Raw genomic sequence first — 18,081 nt, 5'->3', positions numbered from 1 at the left:
CAAGGCGAAGCAGCCCGCTTGATTGGCACCCCATCCACCACCTTAAACATTCACTCTCTCCACCACTGGCGTACCATGGCTGCAGTGTGTACCATCTACAAGATGCACTGCAGCAACTCGCCAAGGCTTCTTTGGTAGCACCTCCCAAACCTGCGACCTCTTCCACCTAGAAGGACAATGGCAGCAGGCGCATGGGAACACCACCACCTCCAAGTTCCCATCCAATTTCCCTTCCCAGTCACACACCATCCTGACTTGGAAGTATATTGCTGTTCCTTCATCGTCGCTGGGTCAAATTCCTGGAACTCCCTCCCTAACAGCACTGGAAGTACCTTCACCACATGGACTGCAGCGGTTCAAGAATGCAACTCACCACCACCTTTTCAAGGGCAATTAGTGATGGGCAACAAATGCTGGCCTTGCCAGCGATGTCCACATCCCATGAAAGAATTAAAAAAAAAAAATCAACATCACTAAAACAGATTCTGGTCATCATCACATTGCTCTTTATAGGACCTTACTGTGCGTAAATTGGCTGAAACGTTTCCTACATTGCAGCAGTGACTACACTTCAAAAAGTACTTTGTTGACTAAAGTGCTTTGGGATGTCCGGTGGTCATGAAAGGCGCTATATAAATGCAAATCTTTTCTTTCATGGCTGATCTGTACCTCAGCCCCATTTACCCATCTTTGATGCATATCCCTTGATACCCTTAAATTTAAAAGCAATCTATTTATCTCAATCTTGAAAATTTACCGAGCATCCACAGCTTTTTTGGGGGAGAGAGTTCCAGATTTCTTATACGCTTTGTGTAAAGAAGTGCTTCCTGATTTTACTCCTGAATGGTCTGGCTCTAATTTTAAGATTATGCCCTGTTGTTCTGGATTTCACATCGGAGAAAAGAGTTTCTCTTTATCTACCCTATCACATCCTTTCATCATTTTAAACACTTTGATTAGATCACCCCTCAATCTTCTATACTCGATAGAATACAAGCCAAGTTGCATCTCAACTTTTCTATTCTATACTTCTAGCCATGAAACCCAGCAGTCTGTTTTTCTATAACCTATCCACTTAAGATGGTACCATAACCCTCTTCCACATCACCCAGCTTTCCTCCAATCAAAGTTTTTGATTAAAATGTATCACTTTTACTGAGATTGAATTCCATCTGCCATTTTTTTGCCCATTCCACTGTCTTATCAACATCCTTTGTGGCTTCCTTTGGCCCTCAGAATTATTTACAGTACTATGCTTCCTATTTTAGTACTGTCTGCAAATCTGGCCACTACTCCCTCTAGACCTACATCCAAATCATTGATGTACACCGTGAATAGAAGCGGTCCCAGACGCCACTACTCACTCCTAACCATTCTGAGAAACTGCCCTTAACTTGTCAGAACTGACAAAGGGCTATGTCTGAAACATAACATTCTTTATGTCGGTTGCCTGGCTTGCTGAGAGTTTCCAGAATTTTCTGGTTTTGATTCAGATATCCAGTAATTTGTTTTTTGTTCTCTGTTTTCTCCTTTCTGTTTCTAATTCAATTTGCTGCCCTCCCACCTATTTCCATACCTCTTAATCATCTTTATTCGTCAATATGGTACCCTGCCAAATGCTTCCTGAAAGTCCATGTACACCACATCAACTGCATTTCTCCCATCTACCATATCTATCACCTCCTCAAATAATTCTATCCTGTTTTTCAGGAATTATGTTCCTTTCTGAAATCTCTGTTGATCCTAATTATTTTCTCATCTAAATGATTTAGTAATTTCATCTTTTTAATTAAACATTCTAAAATTTCCCTACCACAGATGTTAAACTAACTGGAGTGTATTTACCCAGTTAGCTTCATCTCCCTTTTTGAAAATGCGTATCACATTTGCCATTCCCCTGTATACATCCACCTAAATAGAAGGCTAAAGTATAATTTCTAGGGGCCTCTACTATTTGTTCTCCCATTTCCCACAGGATCCTTGAATGTACCCCAAAAAGCCCTGGCACTTAATCCTGTTTTAGCTGAACTAACTTTTCCAATACTTTTATTTTTATTTATCATTACAGGTTGAGCGTCCTGAATCCGGCAACCTCTGGACTGAGGCCGAGCTGGTTTTCGTGTTTTTCCGGACTTCGGAACATGTTTCTGCTGTCCGAAGCCCAGAAATATCGCAACCTGGGCTCGGGCGTTTCTGCACTTCGGACATCAGAAACATGTTCCGAGTCCGGAAATGCCTGCGCCCAGGTTGCGATATTTCCGGTTTTTGGACGTCACCCGCCTGGCAGCGGAAACTGTTTGACAGGGTGTCCGGATTCTGGAACATTTTACGGATTCCGGACGACCCTGCCACCAACCGCCCTGGATTCCGGAACATTCAGGATTCCGGAACTCTGGATTTTGGACACTCAACCTGTATATCTCTCATCTAGCTTGTAATCAATGCAGGATTTAGTCCCTCACCAATATCCTTCTCTTTTGTGAAATACTTGCAAAGTATGTGTTAAGTTTCCCCACCGATTTCTGTCTCTCCTCTCCTCTCTTTTAAAATTCATTCTCGGCATGTGGCCATCACTGGCAAGCATTTATTGATCATCCCCAATTGCGCTGAAAAGGCATTATAGAGTCTTCTTTATAGCGATTTGATACAACTGAGTGGCTTGCTAGGCCACTTCAGAGGACAGGTTAGAGTGAACCACGTTGGTGTGGGACTGGAGTCGCATACAGACCAGACTTCACAGTTAACAACTTTATTTTTCGACATACATTTGTAGTGTATTTTACCGTTCTTTTTAATACATCGTTCGTTGGGTGTTGATAGCTATCTAATACTTCGATTCAAGTGGCCATTCCTCATGTGTGAGCCGAGATAATGGGTATTGGCAGCATTTTGATCATTGAGAGCATCAAAAACAAGCTGTGTTCTTACACCTTCACACATGCATGGCCCATTGGATTGGCATTCGGAGTTGGAATTCTAGATTTTTTTTTTCTTGCCATTTGTCGTCGAGAAGCTTTTGAGGTCAGCAGTAAAACCTCAAGATCAGCTGACTCAACAAAGATTGGGAATTTGGGACTTTCTGGCCCATCTGATTTAGTTTTTAATCTGTCTGAAGTGTACAAGTAGGTTGAATTTATTGAAATTACATACAAGAATATAGGTTTTGCAGTTTTTATAATTTTTCTTTAATCTTTCTCATATAACAAATTGAGACATTGAGGTCTATATTTAACATTGTTGCTCATGTTTTATAGGCCTAAAACTGGTACAATCATAGATTTAATCAGCACAGAAATAGGCCATTTGGCCCATCTTTGAAAGAGCTATCTAATTAGTCCTACTCCCCTGCTCATTCCCCATAGCCATGCATTTTCTTCTTTTCAAGTATTTATCCAATCCCCTTTTGAAAGTTAATATAGAATCTGCTTCCAACACTCTTCCATGCAGTGCATTCCAGATCATCATAACATGCTACATAATTTTTTTCCTCATGTTGTCTCTGGTTCTTTTGCCAATTACCTTAAATCTATGTTCCCTGGTTGCTGACCCTTTGGCCACTGGAAACAGTTTCTCCTTATTTACTCTATCAAAAGCTTTCATGATTGTGAACACCTCCATCAAATCTCTCATTATCTGCTTTAAAGAGAACAACCCCAGTTTCTCTAGTCTCTCCACGAAACTGAAGTCTTTCATCCCTCGTACCATGATAATCAGTTTAACAGTGTGGAGGCTCCTGCACTCATTTCAGACCTGGACTTCTAAATTTGTTTGCCCTATTTGGAGTTTGTGATGCAGAAGTTCTGAATGGCATTTCTGGGCCTTAAGCAGCCTAACCAGCGATCCTTAAAGGGACTGCCGGAGGCTGCTCTAAAATAGGCCCAAAAACTTTTTAGTATTTTGTGGAGTCAGAAGGAGCAGGAGTACTCCTGGCTCCACAAAACAACTGCAGGCCGCTGCTGGCCCGGCTCACGCCCTCTTTTAAATGATTATTTTGGTTGAAAAAAGTTGTCTTGCCTCCCCTATTTTACCTGGGGTAATACAGACTGGTTATTTTCATTGCTGCAAAAAATTAAGAGATCCTATAGCAGAGAATGGTTAGTATTGTCTGATTTAAAAAAAAAATGTCCTCCCCTATCCAACCCTTGAGGTGCTGTGCACTGTTAGTTTACGAGAGATACACTACAGGAAACTTTTTTTTTAACCACACACTGACGTGGTGCCGGTTCATCAAAAATTCCAGATAACCGAGAGCTATAGTAAAAGATACCGAGAGCCGAGAGCTCCGTATACAGCAACAAACCCTGTTGCTTAGCAACAGGTGCAGAACAACGGCCACAAGTTCCAAGTGTTCCTGTTGCTTAGCAACAGCTGCAGCCACACCCGATTGCACAGCAACAGATCGAGGAAGGCCAGTAATATGAAGTAAAACTTACCTGAACCTACTCCTGAATTTTGCCGGTTATCTAGGTGCTGGTAAATCGAGAGTTTCCTGTACTTAGAATTAGCACTGCTATAACCGTGAACATTTTAAGTAAGCAGCCAAATGAGTCACTGTGCTCTAACACTACTTCATATCTGTTGCCGTTTGGTTGTGTATCAAATTACTTGTTTCTGGAACATGTCTGAATATCGCAAAATGTATTTTTATTCTATTCCAGGTATTTTTCCTCAGCAGTCGAGTGCACCCTGGTGAAACTCCCTCCAGTTTTGTTTTCAATGGTTTCCTAGAGTTTATTTTACGGTCTGATGATCTTCGTGCTCGGATGCTGAGACGAATGTTTGTCTTTAAACTTATACCCATGTTGAATCCAGATGGTGTGGTGAGGGGACATTATCGGTAAGCTTTCAAATATTAAACTGTTATTGCATTAAACCAATTAGGAAACTGCACCAATCATGTCTTCAAATACCTGTTTCCTACAACTTTATCATCTAATCATATAGTATATGACATGAAAGTCTAATTAATAAATCAACAGTATCAAATTCTTGTTTACATCTGATATGTTTTGTATTTCTCAGGACTGATTCTAGAGGTGTGAATCTGAATCGTTTGTACTTGGAACCAGATTTTAATTTGCACCCTTCAATTTATGCGGCACGTGCAGTCATCCTGTATCATCATGTTAACAATCGTGTGTCTTCAGTTAATTGTGACTGGAGAATGTTCTCTTCATTGTCATCCAATGGTCCTTTATGCACAAAGGACTTGAATCATTCCATCAATATACCTTCTATCTCCTCTGAGACCTCTCTGTCAGAGATGGAGAAAAGCAAAAATTTAAACAACTTTGCAAATGGGGAGATGGATTGCATCATTTCCTGTAAAGACCTTGACCAATCAGATACATTAATACAAGGCGAAGACAACAACGGGCAGCCACTTTCAGAAACACATAATGGAGAAACTGATTCATCTAATGGTGATGGTGCACTCTGTGAGAAGGCAACTGATACTGACTCTTCAGGAACTGCTGAGCACATTCCTCCTCATGAGAGCGGGATTGCATACTATGTGGACTTGCATGGACATGCTTCAAAGCGGGGCTGTTTTATGTACGGAAATTGTCTTCCAGCTGAAAATAACCAGGTTAGTATTCAGTGTATTAGTATTCAGTGAATGCATAGGATAGCATATTTTATCTGTGAGCACATAGTGATTTTATTGCACTTAGACATAAAATACTGGCTGTGACTGGCTGAGTTGTTACTGCCTCAACCACTAACCTTGGAAATGAATTCCACATCCTGTTTAACACTGTGGAAAGAAGTTTCTGTTGTAAATCTTTTACATTTAACCTTGTATCTAAGGCCCCTCAATCCAGACTCCTTAACTATTGTAAACAGCCTGCTTTTTATCCACCTTGTCCCATTCTTTCATAATTTTAAACGCTATCATATCGCCCTGTAATCTTCGTTCTAACGAAAACGAAGTCCCAATTTTTCAAGTCTTTCTTTGTACAGGAAACTTTCTGGTATCCGGCACTGACGGGACCAAGCTGGTGCTGGCCCATCAAAACTGCCGGAGAAACGAGCGCTATAGTTAAAAGATAGGGAGCTTCTGAGCTCCGTCTGAAGCAACAAACCCTGTTGCTTAGCAACAGCTTCAAAACAGTCGGCGCAGCTTGCAAGCGTCTCTGTAGCTAAGCAACAGCTTCAGCTACACGCTTGCACAGCCGCAAATGGAGAAAAAAAGCAACTAAAAGTAAAAAAAAGTTATCTGAACCGACTCCTGAATTTTGCCGGTGGATAGAGCGTTCTGGATATTTAACCTCCGTTTAAACGAAAGTTTCCTGTATTTGTGTTTCATCATATTAGACAGCATCACAGTGAATCTGCTTTGCATCCTTTCTAAAGCTTCTATATCCATCTTATTGTGGGAGCACAATACTACACCGTACTGTAAATGAGGTTTTACTAAAGTTTTATATAGACTCATCATTACTGCTTGGTTTTTGTATTCTACACCTCGTGATGAAACCCAGAATGTCCTGTGAACTTATAACTCAAATCTTTCTGCTCTTCCACAGCACCGAACCTACTTCCATTCAGAGTATAAATAATGCTGTACTTTTTTTATACTGAAAAATATCACCTTGTAGGAACGTGGGTTCCTAACTAAAAGACTGAGTTCTACTCGGGCGATTAAACAAAACTAACTTTAATGAAACAAACAGGCTTTAACAAGAAACTGCAGGATAACATCGAATGTAGGTCTGCTCTCTCTGGAGGCTCCACGAGGACTGCCCCTGCAGTCCCGTGGCTTACATCATGACGTCATCACGTTTTCCCGCCAGTGGGGGAATCACATGATGAACGGCGTGACGTCATCACGTTTTAACCGCGCTGTTAAAGTAACCACACTCTGTACAGTTAAACAGCATAAATAAAGATACAGACTCAGACTGTAGCTAACATATTGTTAAAGGAATTATATACAAACGATCTAAGTCCTTTGGTGGCTCCGCCACATGCGCCCCCCAGAATTGTCTTTAACAGCAAAAGTGAGACGTCGAGGAGGCCTGACAAGTCTGTCCGAGTGACTTCGATAACCCTGCAAAGGAAGCTGATGGACGGTGGTCGAGCTGGCGGGCGGTTGTGGTTGAGCTGGCGCGGCGAGTGTGGTTGAGCTGGCGGGTGGCTGTGGTTGATCTGGCACGGCGGCTGCGGGCGGTCGGCCACGTTTCGGCGGTTGAGCGACGACTGGGCTGTCCAGGTCCAGGTGAGCCGGCTTCAACCGGTCCACCGAAATGTGATCCGGCTTTCCTCCGATGTCGACCGAAAAGGATTTGTCTCCTGATTCGATGACGCGGAAAGGACCAGTGTAAGGGGGCTTGAGCGGATCCCGGTGAGCGTCGTGGCGGGTAAATACGTACTCGCCGTTCTTTAGCTCCGCTGGCACGTGGGAGCTCTGTAGGCCGTGATTTGATGTAGGCACCGGAGCGAAGCATCTGGCCGACCATGGCTCTGTGGGAGAAGGGAGGAAATCTCCTGGTACTCGGAGCGGCTGGCCATAAACGAGTTCGGCCGAGGACGATTGCAGATCTTCTTTGGGCGCCGTACGAAGACCCAAAAGGACCCATGGGAGTCTGTCCACCCATCCTGCATCTTGAAGACTGGCCCATAGGGCGGCTTTAAGCGACCTGTGGAATCGCTCACAAAGGCCGTTCGCCTGTGGATGATAGGCGGTGGTGCGATGAAGTTCGGTGCCGAGTCCCTGAGCTACAGCGTTCCAGAGCTCCGAGGAAAATTGTGGCCCACGATCGGAAGAGATGTCCGCCGGTACCCCAAAACGAGCAACCCAACAGGAGATGAAAGCTCTAGCGATGTCTGCCGAAGTGGTGGAAACCAAAGGAATTGCCTCTGGCCACCTAGTGGTGCGGTCCACCATGGTGAGGAGATGCGTATAACCATGAGAAGGCGGAAGTGGCCCCACAAGGTCCACGTGCATGTGGTCGAAACGACGCTCCGGAACAGCGAACGTAGCCACTGGAGCTTTTACATGACGCTGGACCTTGGCCTTCTGGCAGACCACGCAGGTGTTGGCCCAGTCACGGACATAGAGGTGCATACCCTTCCAGACGAACTTCGCCGACATTAGCCGTTGTGAAGCCTTCATACCAGGGTGCGACAACCCGTGTATGGCGTCAAAAACCTTCCGGCGCCATGCGACTGGCACGATAGGTCGGGGAACGCCCATGGAGACGTCGCAAAGGAGCGTGGTGCCTGCGGCCTGGAAACTGACGTCGGTCGCTTGGAAACTCGAGGGGACGGTTCTGTAGGATTGGACCTCTGGGTCCGAGGCCTGATCCGCAGCCACGCGGGCATAGTCAATTCCTAGGTTAACCGCATGGACCATCGCGCGGGAGAGGCAATCCGCCACCAGGTTGTCTTTACCAGACACATGTTGAATGTCCGTGGTAAATTCAGAAATAGACGTCAGGTGACGTTGTTGACGAGCAGACCAAGGTTCGGCGGTCTTGGCCATGGCGAACGTTAGAGGCTTGTGGTTGACAAAAGCCGTGAAGGGACATCCTTCTAATAAGAACCGGAAATGGCGAATGGCTAGGAAAAGGGCCAGTAACTCTCGATCGAAGGTGCTGTATTTTCTTTCATTTTTCCGTAGTTGACGGCTGAAAAACGTCAGTGGTTGCCACATGCCGTTCACCCACTGCTCCTGCACTGCGCCGATGGCATAGTCTGACGCGTCTGTGGTAACGGCGATGGTGGCACCTGGAAGTGGGTGCGCCAGCATGGTTGCATTGGCCAAAGCGCTCTTGGTGTTGACTAATGCCTGGTCCATCTCGGCCATCCTGCTGATTAGATCCTTACCGGACTTGCCCTTCAGGGCCCCGTACAAAGGTTCACCTGGACCTGGACCGCCCAGTCGTCATCGCTCAACCGCCTTGGGGACGAATCGGTGATAGAAATTGACCATCCCCAGGAACTCTTGCAGGGCCTTGACGGTTGGCGGGCGCGGGAAAGAGGTAACAGCTTCCACCTTCATCAGTAAGGGGACGGCGCCGTCTGATGTTATGTGGTGTCCCAAGAAATCGATCTGCTGCAGGCCGAACTGGCACTTGGCCGGATTGATGATCAAACCATACTGGCTGAGGCGAGTAAAGAGGGTATGCAGATGGCAGATGTGCTAGCGCTGGCGATGAGAATGTCATCAAGGTAGACGAAGATGAAATTCAGGTCTCGGAGTCCATTAAGCGCTGGAAAGCCTGTGCCGCGTTCTTCAAGCCAAACGGCATCCGCAGGAACTCGAAAAGGCCGAAAGGGGTGATGACTGCAGTTTTCGGGACATCTTGCGGGTGCACGGGAACCTGGTGATACCCCTGGATGAGGTCGACCGTAGAAAAGATAGAATATCCCGCCAAATGGGCCAAGAAATCCTGAATATGCGGGATCGGGTACCGATAAGGAGTAGTGGCGTCATTCAGGCGTCGGTAGTCACCGCATGGCCGCCAGCCACCGCCCGGTTTCGGAACAATGTGGAGAGGCGAAGACCAGGGACTATTCGACCGGCGAATAATCCCCAGCTGCTCCATCGTGTCGAACTCCGCTTTCGCAGCCGCGAGCTTGCCGGGTTCGAGCCTTCTAGCCCATGCATAAACCGGGGAGCCAGTAGTGGTGATATGATGTTCAACACCATGCTTCATGGCCGAGGAGGAGAAAGTGGGCCTTGTCAGCTCCGGGAACTCTCCAAGGAGCCGAGTGAAGTCGTCCGGAGAAGGGAAAGGGCAGGCGATGGAGCGCGCCACGGTGGTACCGTGGTGGCACGGGATCGAGTGGAAGGTGGCCGCGTTGATCAACCGGCGGTGCCGGACATCGACGAGGAGGCCATTGGCACACAGAAAATCCGCCCCTAGGATAGCCTGCGAGACTGTGGCCGTGACGAATTCCCAATGGAAACGCTGACCGCCGAAACAGACTTGGACCCACCGCTTCCGGAAAGTTCGAATGGCTGCGCCATTAGCCGCCACGAGGGAAAAACCGTGGTTCCCAGCTTGCATATCGAGGTCCGATGCAGGTAGGATGCTACACTGCGCCCCGGTGTCACAAAGGAAGCGTCGACCCGATAGGGAATCGGTGATGTAAAGAAGTTTCACCGTAGATCCGATGGCCATCGCAGCCGCGGAGCGCCCGTTAGACCCGGTCCTCCTTCGCCAGGAACGCTGCAGGAGCTTTTTTTTTTGGGGCGAAAAACTGCAGGGAGAGCGGCAGCGTCGTGCTTTCGCACCAAAACCGGCGTGGTAGGAGCACCAGCCCGCTGCAGGAGGAGCTGGAGCCACGTCTGTGGGGGATGGGCGCCTCGTGGCCGCGCAGCACTGCTGGGTTACTGTGAAAATCTTATCTGCTTCAGCAGCAAGCTCGGCGCAGTCTGTAATCTCGGATCTGGCTAGGGCAGCCTGCACCTGCTCCGGCAGTTGGCAGAAGAATAGCTCCCGGAAGAGGAAGCATTCCGGTTTGGCACCTAAGAGCGTGAGCATTTGGCTCATGAGCTCGGACGGTTTGGAGTCCCCGAGGCCGGGCATAGCGAGGAGCCGGCGAGCGCGTTCTGACTTCGAGAGCCCAAAGACCTGTAGCAACCGTGCCTTTAACGTATCATACTTGCTGTCAGTAGGAGGACTACCGAGGAGGCCGACGATCCGCGAGGCAGTGGCGCTATCGAGGGCGGAGACCACGTAGTAATAACGGGTCTGATCCGCGGCGATTTTCCGGATGGCGAACTGGGCTTCAGCCTGGATAAACCACGCGGTTGGTTGTTGCTCCCAGAACTGTGGCAGTTTCAGAGTCACGGCGTTCGTGTCCATGCTGAAGATCTTCCGCGAAAACCGTTCACGAAAGTCGGGGTCACCAATGTAGGAACGTGGGTAACTAAAAGACTGAGTTCTACTCTGGCGATCAAACAAAATGAACTTTAATGAAACAAACAGGCTTTAACAAGAAACTGCAGGATAACATCGAATGTAGGTCTGCTCTCTCTGGAGGCTCCACGAGGACTGCCCCTGCAGTCCCGTGGCTGACGTCATGACATTTTCCTGCCAGTGGGGGATCACATGATGAACGGCGTGACGTCATCACGTTTTAGCCGCGCTGTTAAAGTAACCACACTCTTTACAGTTAAACAGCATAAATAAAGATACAGACTCAGACTGTAGCTAACATGTTGTTAAAGGAATTATATACAAACGATCTGAGTCCTTTGGTGGCTCCGCCACAACCTCACACTTAACTCGAATCGAATTCAATCTGCCACTTTTTAAAAAATAGGTATTACATCATCGGCTACTCTCCAGTCCTATGACATACACCCACACTCAATAGCACCCTGGAATATAATTTCTAGGGCAGTGACAATTTCTTCCCTAGTCTCTCTCAGGGTCCTAGGATGTATCCTGTCAGGTCCTGATGCTTATTCTTCCTTTAGTCCAACTAACTTTTCTAAATTTTCCTTTTATCCATATCCTGCTTTCAGCCACTTCAGGATTCCCCTCCTCTCTGATATTCTCTTTAGTAAAAAACAGAGTGGAAAACCGTAGTCTTTCTCATTCATTCAAATTGCACGTGCATGTTATAGTTTGAAATGGGAAAGGCAACCACTGAGCAGTTTGGTTTTTAAGGTTTGGTGACACTTGGGACTCGCATGATCTTCCCACACTCTCAATTTACACGGAGCTGTTTAAAAGTGTACCGTTCTTTTAAAAAGCTTTTTGAGTTTTTGATTTGTAGGCACAGAAGGTGCTTTTTTGTACTTAAACTGTTTAGTTCAAGATCTGCGCAAGCTTTGTTGTTTCATTGATCTGTTAATCTGCATTCAATTTATCCCTGACTTTGACTGGTAATCGGTGCCCGGTTTCAAAATACGTACATCTTTCCAGTGATTTGACGCTCTCAAAAAGTGTTAAGATTGTCAACTTGTGGCGGCACAGTTTACAAAGGCGCACAGGTTAAGCAACAAGGTTTATTGTGAGTGATAAACTTACTTTTGCAGCGTAGGATGCTTCACTTGATACTGCAGACAAGGAGATGCCTCTAATCTGTTAAAGAAAAACAACTCAAACTCTAGGTTAGAGAATCTAGCAGAGGTTGGATTCAGTTCCCTGAATGGTTGGAAAATCCTATAGGGTTTGCATCACATTCAGTTGAAGCTATAATGTTTATTGTTACTGCAGCAAAGTCACTAAAACATCAACATCATTGGAACTTTCCAGGAATGACAAAGTAAATGGATATTGGGTCTGAAATGCTTGAGGTTTTGACACTGTCAACTGAACAGTGTTACTGTCAAAAATGCTTTTACTTCCATAAGTCCAAACATTTACCTTCTATGCTTAGTGACCTTTCAGCTCCACATAGGGTAAAGTTCTTCATCATTTTAATAATTTAGCTGTTTTTTGTTGTCCCTGCAGGTAGAGAATATGTTGTTTCCAAAACTGATCTCCATGAACTCGGCACACTTTGATTTCACGGCATGCAATTTCTCTGAGAGAAACATGTATGCCAAAGACAAAAGGGATGGACAGTCGAAAGAGGGAAGTGGCAGAGTGGCAATTTACAAAGCCACAGGAATTATTAACAGGTGAAAGAATAGTGTGTTTAATGTAGCTTGAGAGTTAGATGGGGTAAAAATATTCTTTGGTTAATAAATTGATTTTTGTTTTTCTTTTGCTTGCATAGCTTTCAATACAAATTTGCAGACTATTAGTTTTGTAATTATACTGTATGAAAGAAGAGTGCAAACATTGAAGGCTGAAAGTCTTGAATTATTCAGACTTTAAGCTCCAGCATTAGTCAGTTTAAAAGTTAAGTGACTTTAAAAAAAACAATTACTTGAATGTCCCATTTGTTGTAAATATTAATTTTATTCATGATAAATATAATTGTGTAATGATTCTGTTCAAAAGCAGTGTTGTTTAACAATACATTTGTTAAATTTTCTAAAACTTGTATCTAGTCTCAAATAGGCCTATGATTTGACAATATAAAAGGATGATAAATAAATGCGCGTCATGATGGGTTTGGTCCAGCTAATAAATAAATCTTTAAATAAATTTATATTACTTTTGCTGTTATGTACTTGCAAACTTAAGAGTTTAGCAAGCCCATCCTAATAGAAAATTATCTGTGTACCAATATAACATTTACATTTCATTTGATCTGAAAAAAATTCTGAAATCTGCTCTTAATTCAAAGTTAGTTTCTTTGTGAGAATTTTCAGGAATGGACATTATAATAAAGTTTTACCATAATTATTGTAATTTTAAAAAATTGTCTAGTTATTTGGAATTCCATTTTTTTTTGTGTCTTCTGCTCACCAGAAAATTATACTGCCTACTCTGATCTGAAAAAGTGGGTGCTTTTAACTCTCTTTCTAATGCTGTCTATTGTGGTCAGCACAGACAGGCCCAATTAGCTGTGATACACAAACAACTGCTGTCCAGAATCTTATTTCTCTATTTAAGACTTTGTTATGTGGCTGTGATGGACAGGTGGTCACAAATACTGGTTGTACTGTATTGTATAAAAGAAAACAGAATAGTTAATATCCCTGTAATTTCTTGTCAGCACAAATACTTATGAATATTAATCTTGTTACAGTAGTACATTTTTCCCAGAATTATTTGTGATATTTAAAAGTTTCTGTATTCTCTTCTACAGCTATACCTTGGAATGCAATTATAATACAGGTCGTTGTGTCAACCCAGTCCCTCCTGCATGCCACGACAATGGACGAGCAAGTCCACCACCTCTACCTGCTTTTCCACCTAAATACACTATAGAAATCTTTGAGCAAGTATGTAAAGTGACATTTTATAATGTGTGACATATATGTACGATATTTTTGAGTTCAGGAATATTGGAATTGAAATCATGCTTCAAGGATAATCCTTAAATTGCAAGGAACATTTGTCACAATTCACTTTTATCAATCATGTTCAATACTGACAACATAACAGCACTGATTAGTTGCTATTTGTTATTTTTGGTCTTGCACAAATCAACAGAAACATTATGGCCCAAGTTTTGCTATCTGTGGCAAAGGAACGGCGCTTGCCATTTATCACGCTTACAGCTTCCCACAGACTTTTTGCAGAATTTTGAGCGACAACTTATTTAGAGATCATTTCCAGCGTGGCGCCCTCTATAGGGGATCTGTGCCGTGTGTGAGCAGGTCAAGCAACAGTGTGGCTCTTCAACCAATCAGATTGAAGAATCCTCACTGAGACATGCAGTCTAAACCAGGATGTATAAATTAGAATATTTACTTATTGTAAAATCATATATATAAAGTGAAATAAAGAAAGGGAAAGAAAGATGGGATTAAGAGAGAGATAAGAGACAAAGTTTAAAAAAAAAAAAAAAAAATCTCAACAATAATTAAATTCTGAAGGAATGAGACTCCTCACTTGTAAAATTACATTTTCATAGAGGTTGTTTGGCAGTAATTATGAGTGATCATGCTGTTAAAAAATCACGTACACCTGAATACACCAGCCCTAACTTTTCCTGGCATGTTTAGTGGGTAAATATCACAACTTCACGCCCTTACATGGATTGGTGAGGCACCAGTATAGCGCTGCTTGTGGAGGAGCCGGGCAAATCGGACAGCAACTTCCTGATTTCCATATTTAACTGTGCATGTGAGGACTCCAAAAGTTGCTGTCCAATTTACTTCATAATAAGGGTGAGCGCTGATAGCCTCACCGTTATTATTAATGCAAAATCTGGGCCATGAAGTATTCCTTCAATTCACCGGCCAGCCAAAGCATTTTCTTCTCTTTATAAAATCCACCGCAATTTTCCTGCAGTCAAGAACCTGGTGTATGGAGCCATTAATGGCTCAGTTCTGGTGACAACTTACAATAACGTTATGACCATCCTTCGTTTTTTCCTAGTTACACTCCCGATACACTGGATAGCTGCCCTGGTAAAATTGTTTGAAGGTCTCTGAGTTCTTGCCAGACCACTTGACTTTTATTTCCTGAATTATTTGTGTGCTTCTGTGGAGCTTCATATTTTGTTTCTCCAACTATTTATTTCAGTTACATCCTTCCTTTTTTGTTGAATTGCAAGTATTTTCTTAACAGTACTGCATGTGTTTGCTGATCTGCATTATCAAGTTTATTTCTTCAGTCTCCGTTACTTTGTCATTGAATGTTAGACTGGAAATTCTATGTCACCTGCAGGAAACCTCCCTTCATCAGTCACACATACTGCAACTTCCTACTTTTTTTTTAACCAGCATAACTTTGTTCTTGTAAAGTTCCACCCCCCCCCCCTAAATATTTTCAAAAATAATTCAATTTTATTGGGCTGCAGCATCTATAATCATCTACTTTGGTTTCAGTGTACAAAAGCCGCTTAGAATAGGGATCAGTTGTAATGGGTTTTATTATTCCCATAGTTCTTCATAAGAAAGCCTTATACTGAAGATCTTGCCTTTTGTTTGGCTCGAAATACATTTTCCTCAGGGAAGATCAACACTGGAAGATTGCACCACCTGTCTCTACATGGGGTGAAATCAGACATAGTTGCAATAGTTGATTTTTTCTTTCTGTTGTAAATGCAGAATCACACCAGTAGTATGGCATAGTTGTCAAGGAAGGTCAGCAATTAATGGCCTGGATTTTGCATTAAGCATAACGCTGAGGCTTTCAGCGCACACCATTATTAAGGAATAAATCGGGAAGCTACTTCTGGAGTCTGCACATGCGCAGTTAAAATCTATCTATCTCAGCCCTGAATATACGCAACGATTCAGCATCCACAGCCTTTTGGGGTAGAGAGTTCCAAAGATTCACAACCCTCTGAGTGAAGAAATTCCTCCCCACCTCAGTCTTAAATGTCCGACCCCTTATCCTGAGACTATGCTGCCTAGTTCTAGACTCTCCAGCTTGTGGAAACAAGCTCTCGGCATCTACCCTGTCAGCCCCTCTCAGAATCTTTTATGTTTCAGTGAGATCACCTCTCATTCTTCTAAACTCCAGAGAGTATAGGCCCAATCTACTCAATCTCTCCTCATAGGACAACCCTTTCATCCCAGGGATCAATCTAGTGAGCCTTTGTTACACACCCTCTAAGGCAAGTATATCCTTCCTCGGATAAGGAGACCAAAACTCTGCACAGTACTGCAGGTGTGGTCGCACCAAAGCCTTCTACAATTGTAACAATACTTCCTTACTCTTGTGCTCTAACCCCCTTGCAATTAAGGCCAACATGCCATTTGCCTCCTAATTGCTTGCTGTATCTGCATGCTAACTCTCTATTTCCTGTACAAGGACACCTAAATCTCTGAACACCAACATTTAATAGTTACTCACCATTTAAAAAATATTCTGTTTTTTCTTCCTACCAAAGTGAATAACCTCACATTTCCCCACATCACAGAAACCCCACAGTGCAGATAGAGGCCATTTCGGCCCATCGAGCCTGCACCGACACATATCCCACCCGATCCCCGTAACCCCTACACCAACACATATCCCACCCTATCCCCGTAACCCCACGTATTTAATCCCCCTAACACTAAGGGTCAATTTATCATAGCCAATCAACCTAACCCGCACATCTTTGGACTGTGGGAGGAAACCGGAGCACCCGGAGGAAACCCACGCAAACACGGGGCGAATGTGCAAACTCCACACAGACAGTCGCCCGAGGCCGGATTCAAACCCGGGTCCCTGGCGCTGTGAGGCAACAGTGCTAACCACTATGCCACCGTGCTGTCATAGTATAGTTATACTCCATCTGCCATGTTTTTGCCCACTCACTTAACCTCTCTATATCTCTTTGCAGGCTCTTTGTGTCCTCCTTGAAGCTTACTTTCCCACCTAACTTTGTATCATCAGCAAACCTGAATGCATTACACTTGGTCCCTTCATCTAAATCATTAATATAGATTGTAAATAGCTGAGGCCCAAGCATTGATCCTTCTGACACCCCACTACAGCCTGCCAACCTGAAAACGACCCGTTTATTTATCCCTACTCTCTTTTTTGTCTGTTAACCGATCCTCTATCCATACCCCAACCCCATGTGCCCTTATCTTGCGTAACAACCTTTTATGTGGCACCTTATCAAATGCCTTTTGGAAATTCAAATATACTTCATCCACTGGTTCCTTTTTATCTACGCTGCTAGTTACATCCTGAAAAAACTCTTAATAAATTTGGCAAACACGATTTCCCTTTCATAAAACCATGTTGAATCTGCCGAATTTCTAAATGTTCTGTTACCACTTCCTTAATAATGGATTCCAGCATTTTCCCGACGACTGATGTCAGGCTAACTGGCCTGTAGTTCCGTTTTCTCGCTCCCTCCTTTCTTGAATAGCGGGGTTACATTTGCTACCTTCCAATCTGCTGGGACCTTTCCTGAATCTAGGGAATTTTGGAAGATCATTATCAGTGCATCCACTATCTCTGCAACCATCTCTTTTAGTACCCTAGGACGTAGACAATAAGGTCCAGGGCATTTGTCGGCTTCTAGTTCCATTAGTTTCTCAAGTACTTTTTCCACTACTGATATTAATTACTTTAAGTTCCTCACTCTCAATAACGCCTTGTTTCCCTGCTATTTTGGTATGCTTTTTGTGTCTTCCACTGTAAAGACAGATACAAAATATTTGTTTAAAGTCTCTGCCATTTCCTTATTCCTCATAATTTCTCCTGTCTCAGCCTCGAAGGGACCGACGCTTACTTTTGCTGCTACTCTTTTTACATACTTGTAGAAGCTCTTACAGTCTGTTTATATAATTCTTGCTAGTTTACTCATTCTATTTTCTCCCTTTTAATCAATTTTTTGGTTATCCTTTGCTGGTTTCTAAAGTTCTCCCAATCCTCAGGCTTACTATTATTTTTCGCTATGTTATAAGCCTGTTTTATTCTAACATTATCCTTAACTTCTGTCATTAGCCATGGATGGATCACTTTTACCGTGGGGCTTTTGTCTCAATGGAATGTGTATACGTTGAGAATTTTGGAATATTTCTTTAAATGTTACCTACCATCATACCTTTTAATATAATTTCCCAATCTGTCCTGGCCAACTTGCCCCTCATACCTATGTGTT

At 43.8% G+C, this 18,081-nt stretch overlaps 1 protein-coding gene across 17 annotated transcripts in view; it reads left to right on the top strand.

Annotated features, from left to right (window-relative positions):
- agbl5 (AGBL carboxypeptidase 5) overlaps positions 1–18,081 on the top strand; it is a 264,564-nt gene that overhangs the window by 93,243 nt on the left and 153,240 nt on the right. For all 17 annotated transcript variants that reach the window (XR_015079514.1, XM_085996885.1, XM_085996882.1 and 14 more), the window contains 4 exons: positions 4,659–4,837; positions 5,023–5,590; positions 12,420–12,589; positions 13,669–13,804. Coding sequence is in view for 16 of the 17 variants with exons in the window: in XM_085996885.1 (XP_085853011.1) it covers positions 4,659–4,837; positions 5,023–5,590; positions 12,420–12,589; positions 13,669–13,804 (1,053 nt within the window). In the remaining variant the exon portion in view is untranslated. The remainder of the gene's footprint in view (positions 1–4,658; positions 4,838–5,022; positions 5,591–12,419; positions 12,590–13,668; positions 13,805–18,081) is intronic.

Source organism: Somniosus microcephalus, chromosome 9, assembly GCF_052327205.1.
Source record: "Somniosus microcephalus isolate GS21.2 chromosome 9, FLI_Smic_1.0, whole genome shotgun sequence".
Classification (NCBI taxonomy): domain Eukaryota; kingdom Metazoa; phylum Chordata; class Chondrichthyes; order Squaliformes; family Somniosidae; genus Somniosus; species Somniosus microcephalus.
The sequence above is the reverse complement of the archived record's forward strand: the minus strand, read 5'-3'. Positions and strand labels throughout refer to the sequence as shown.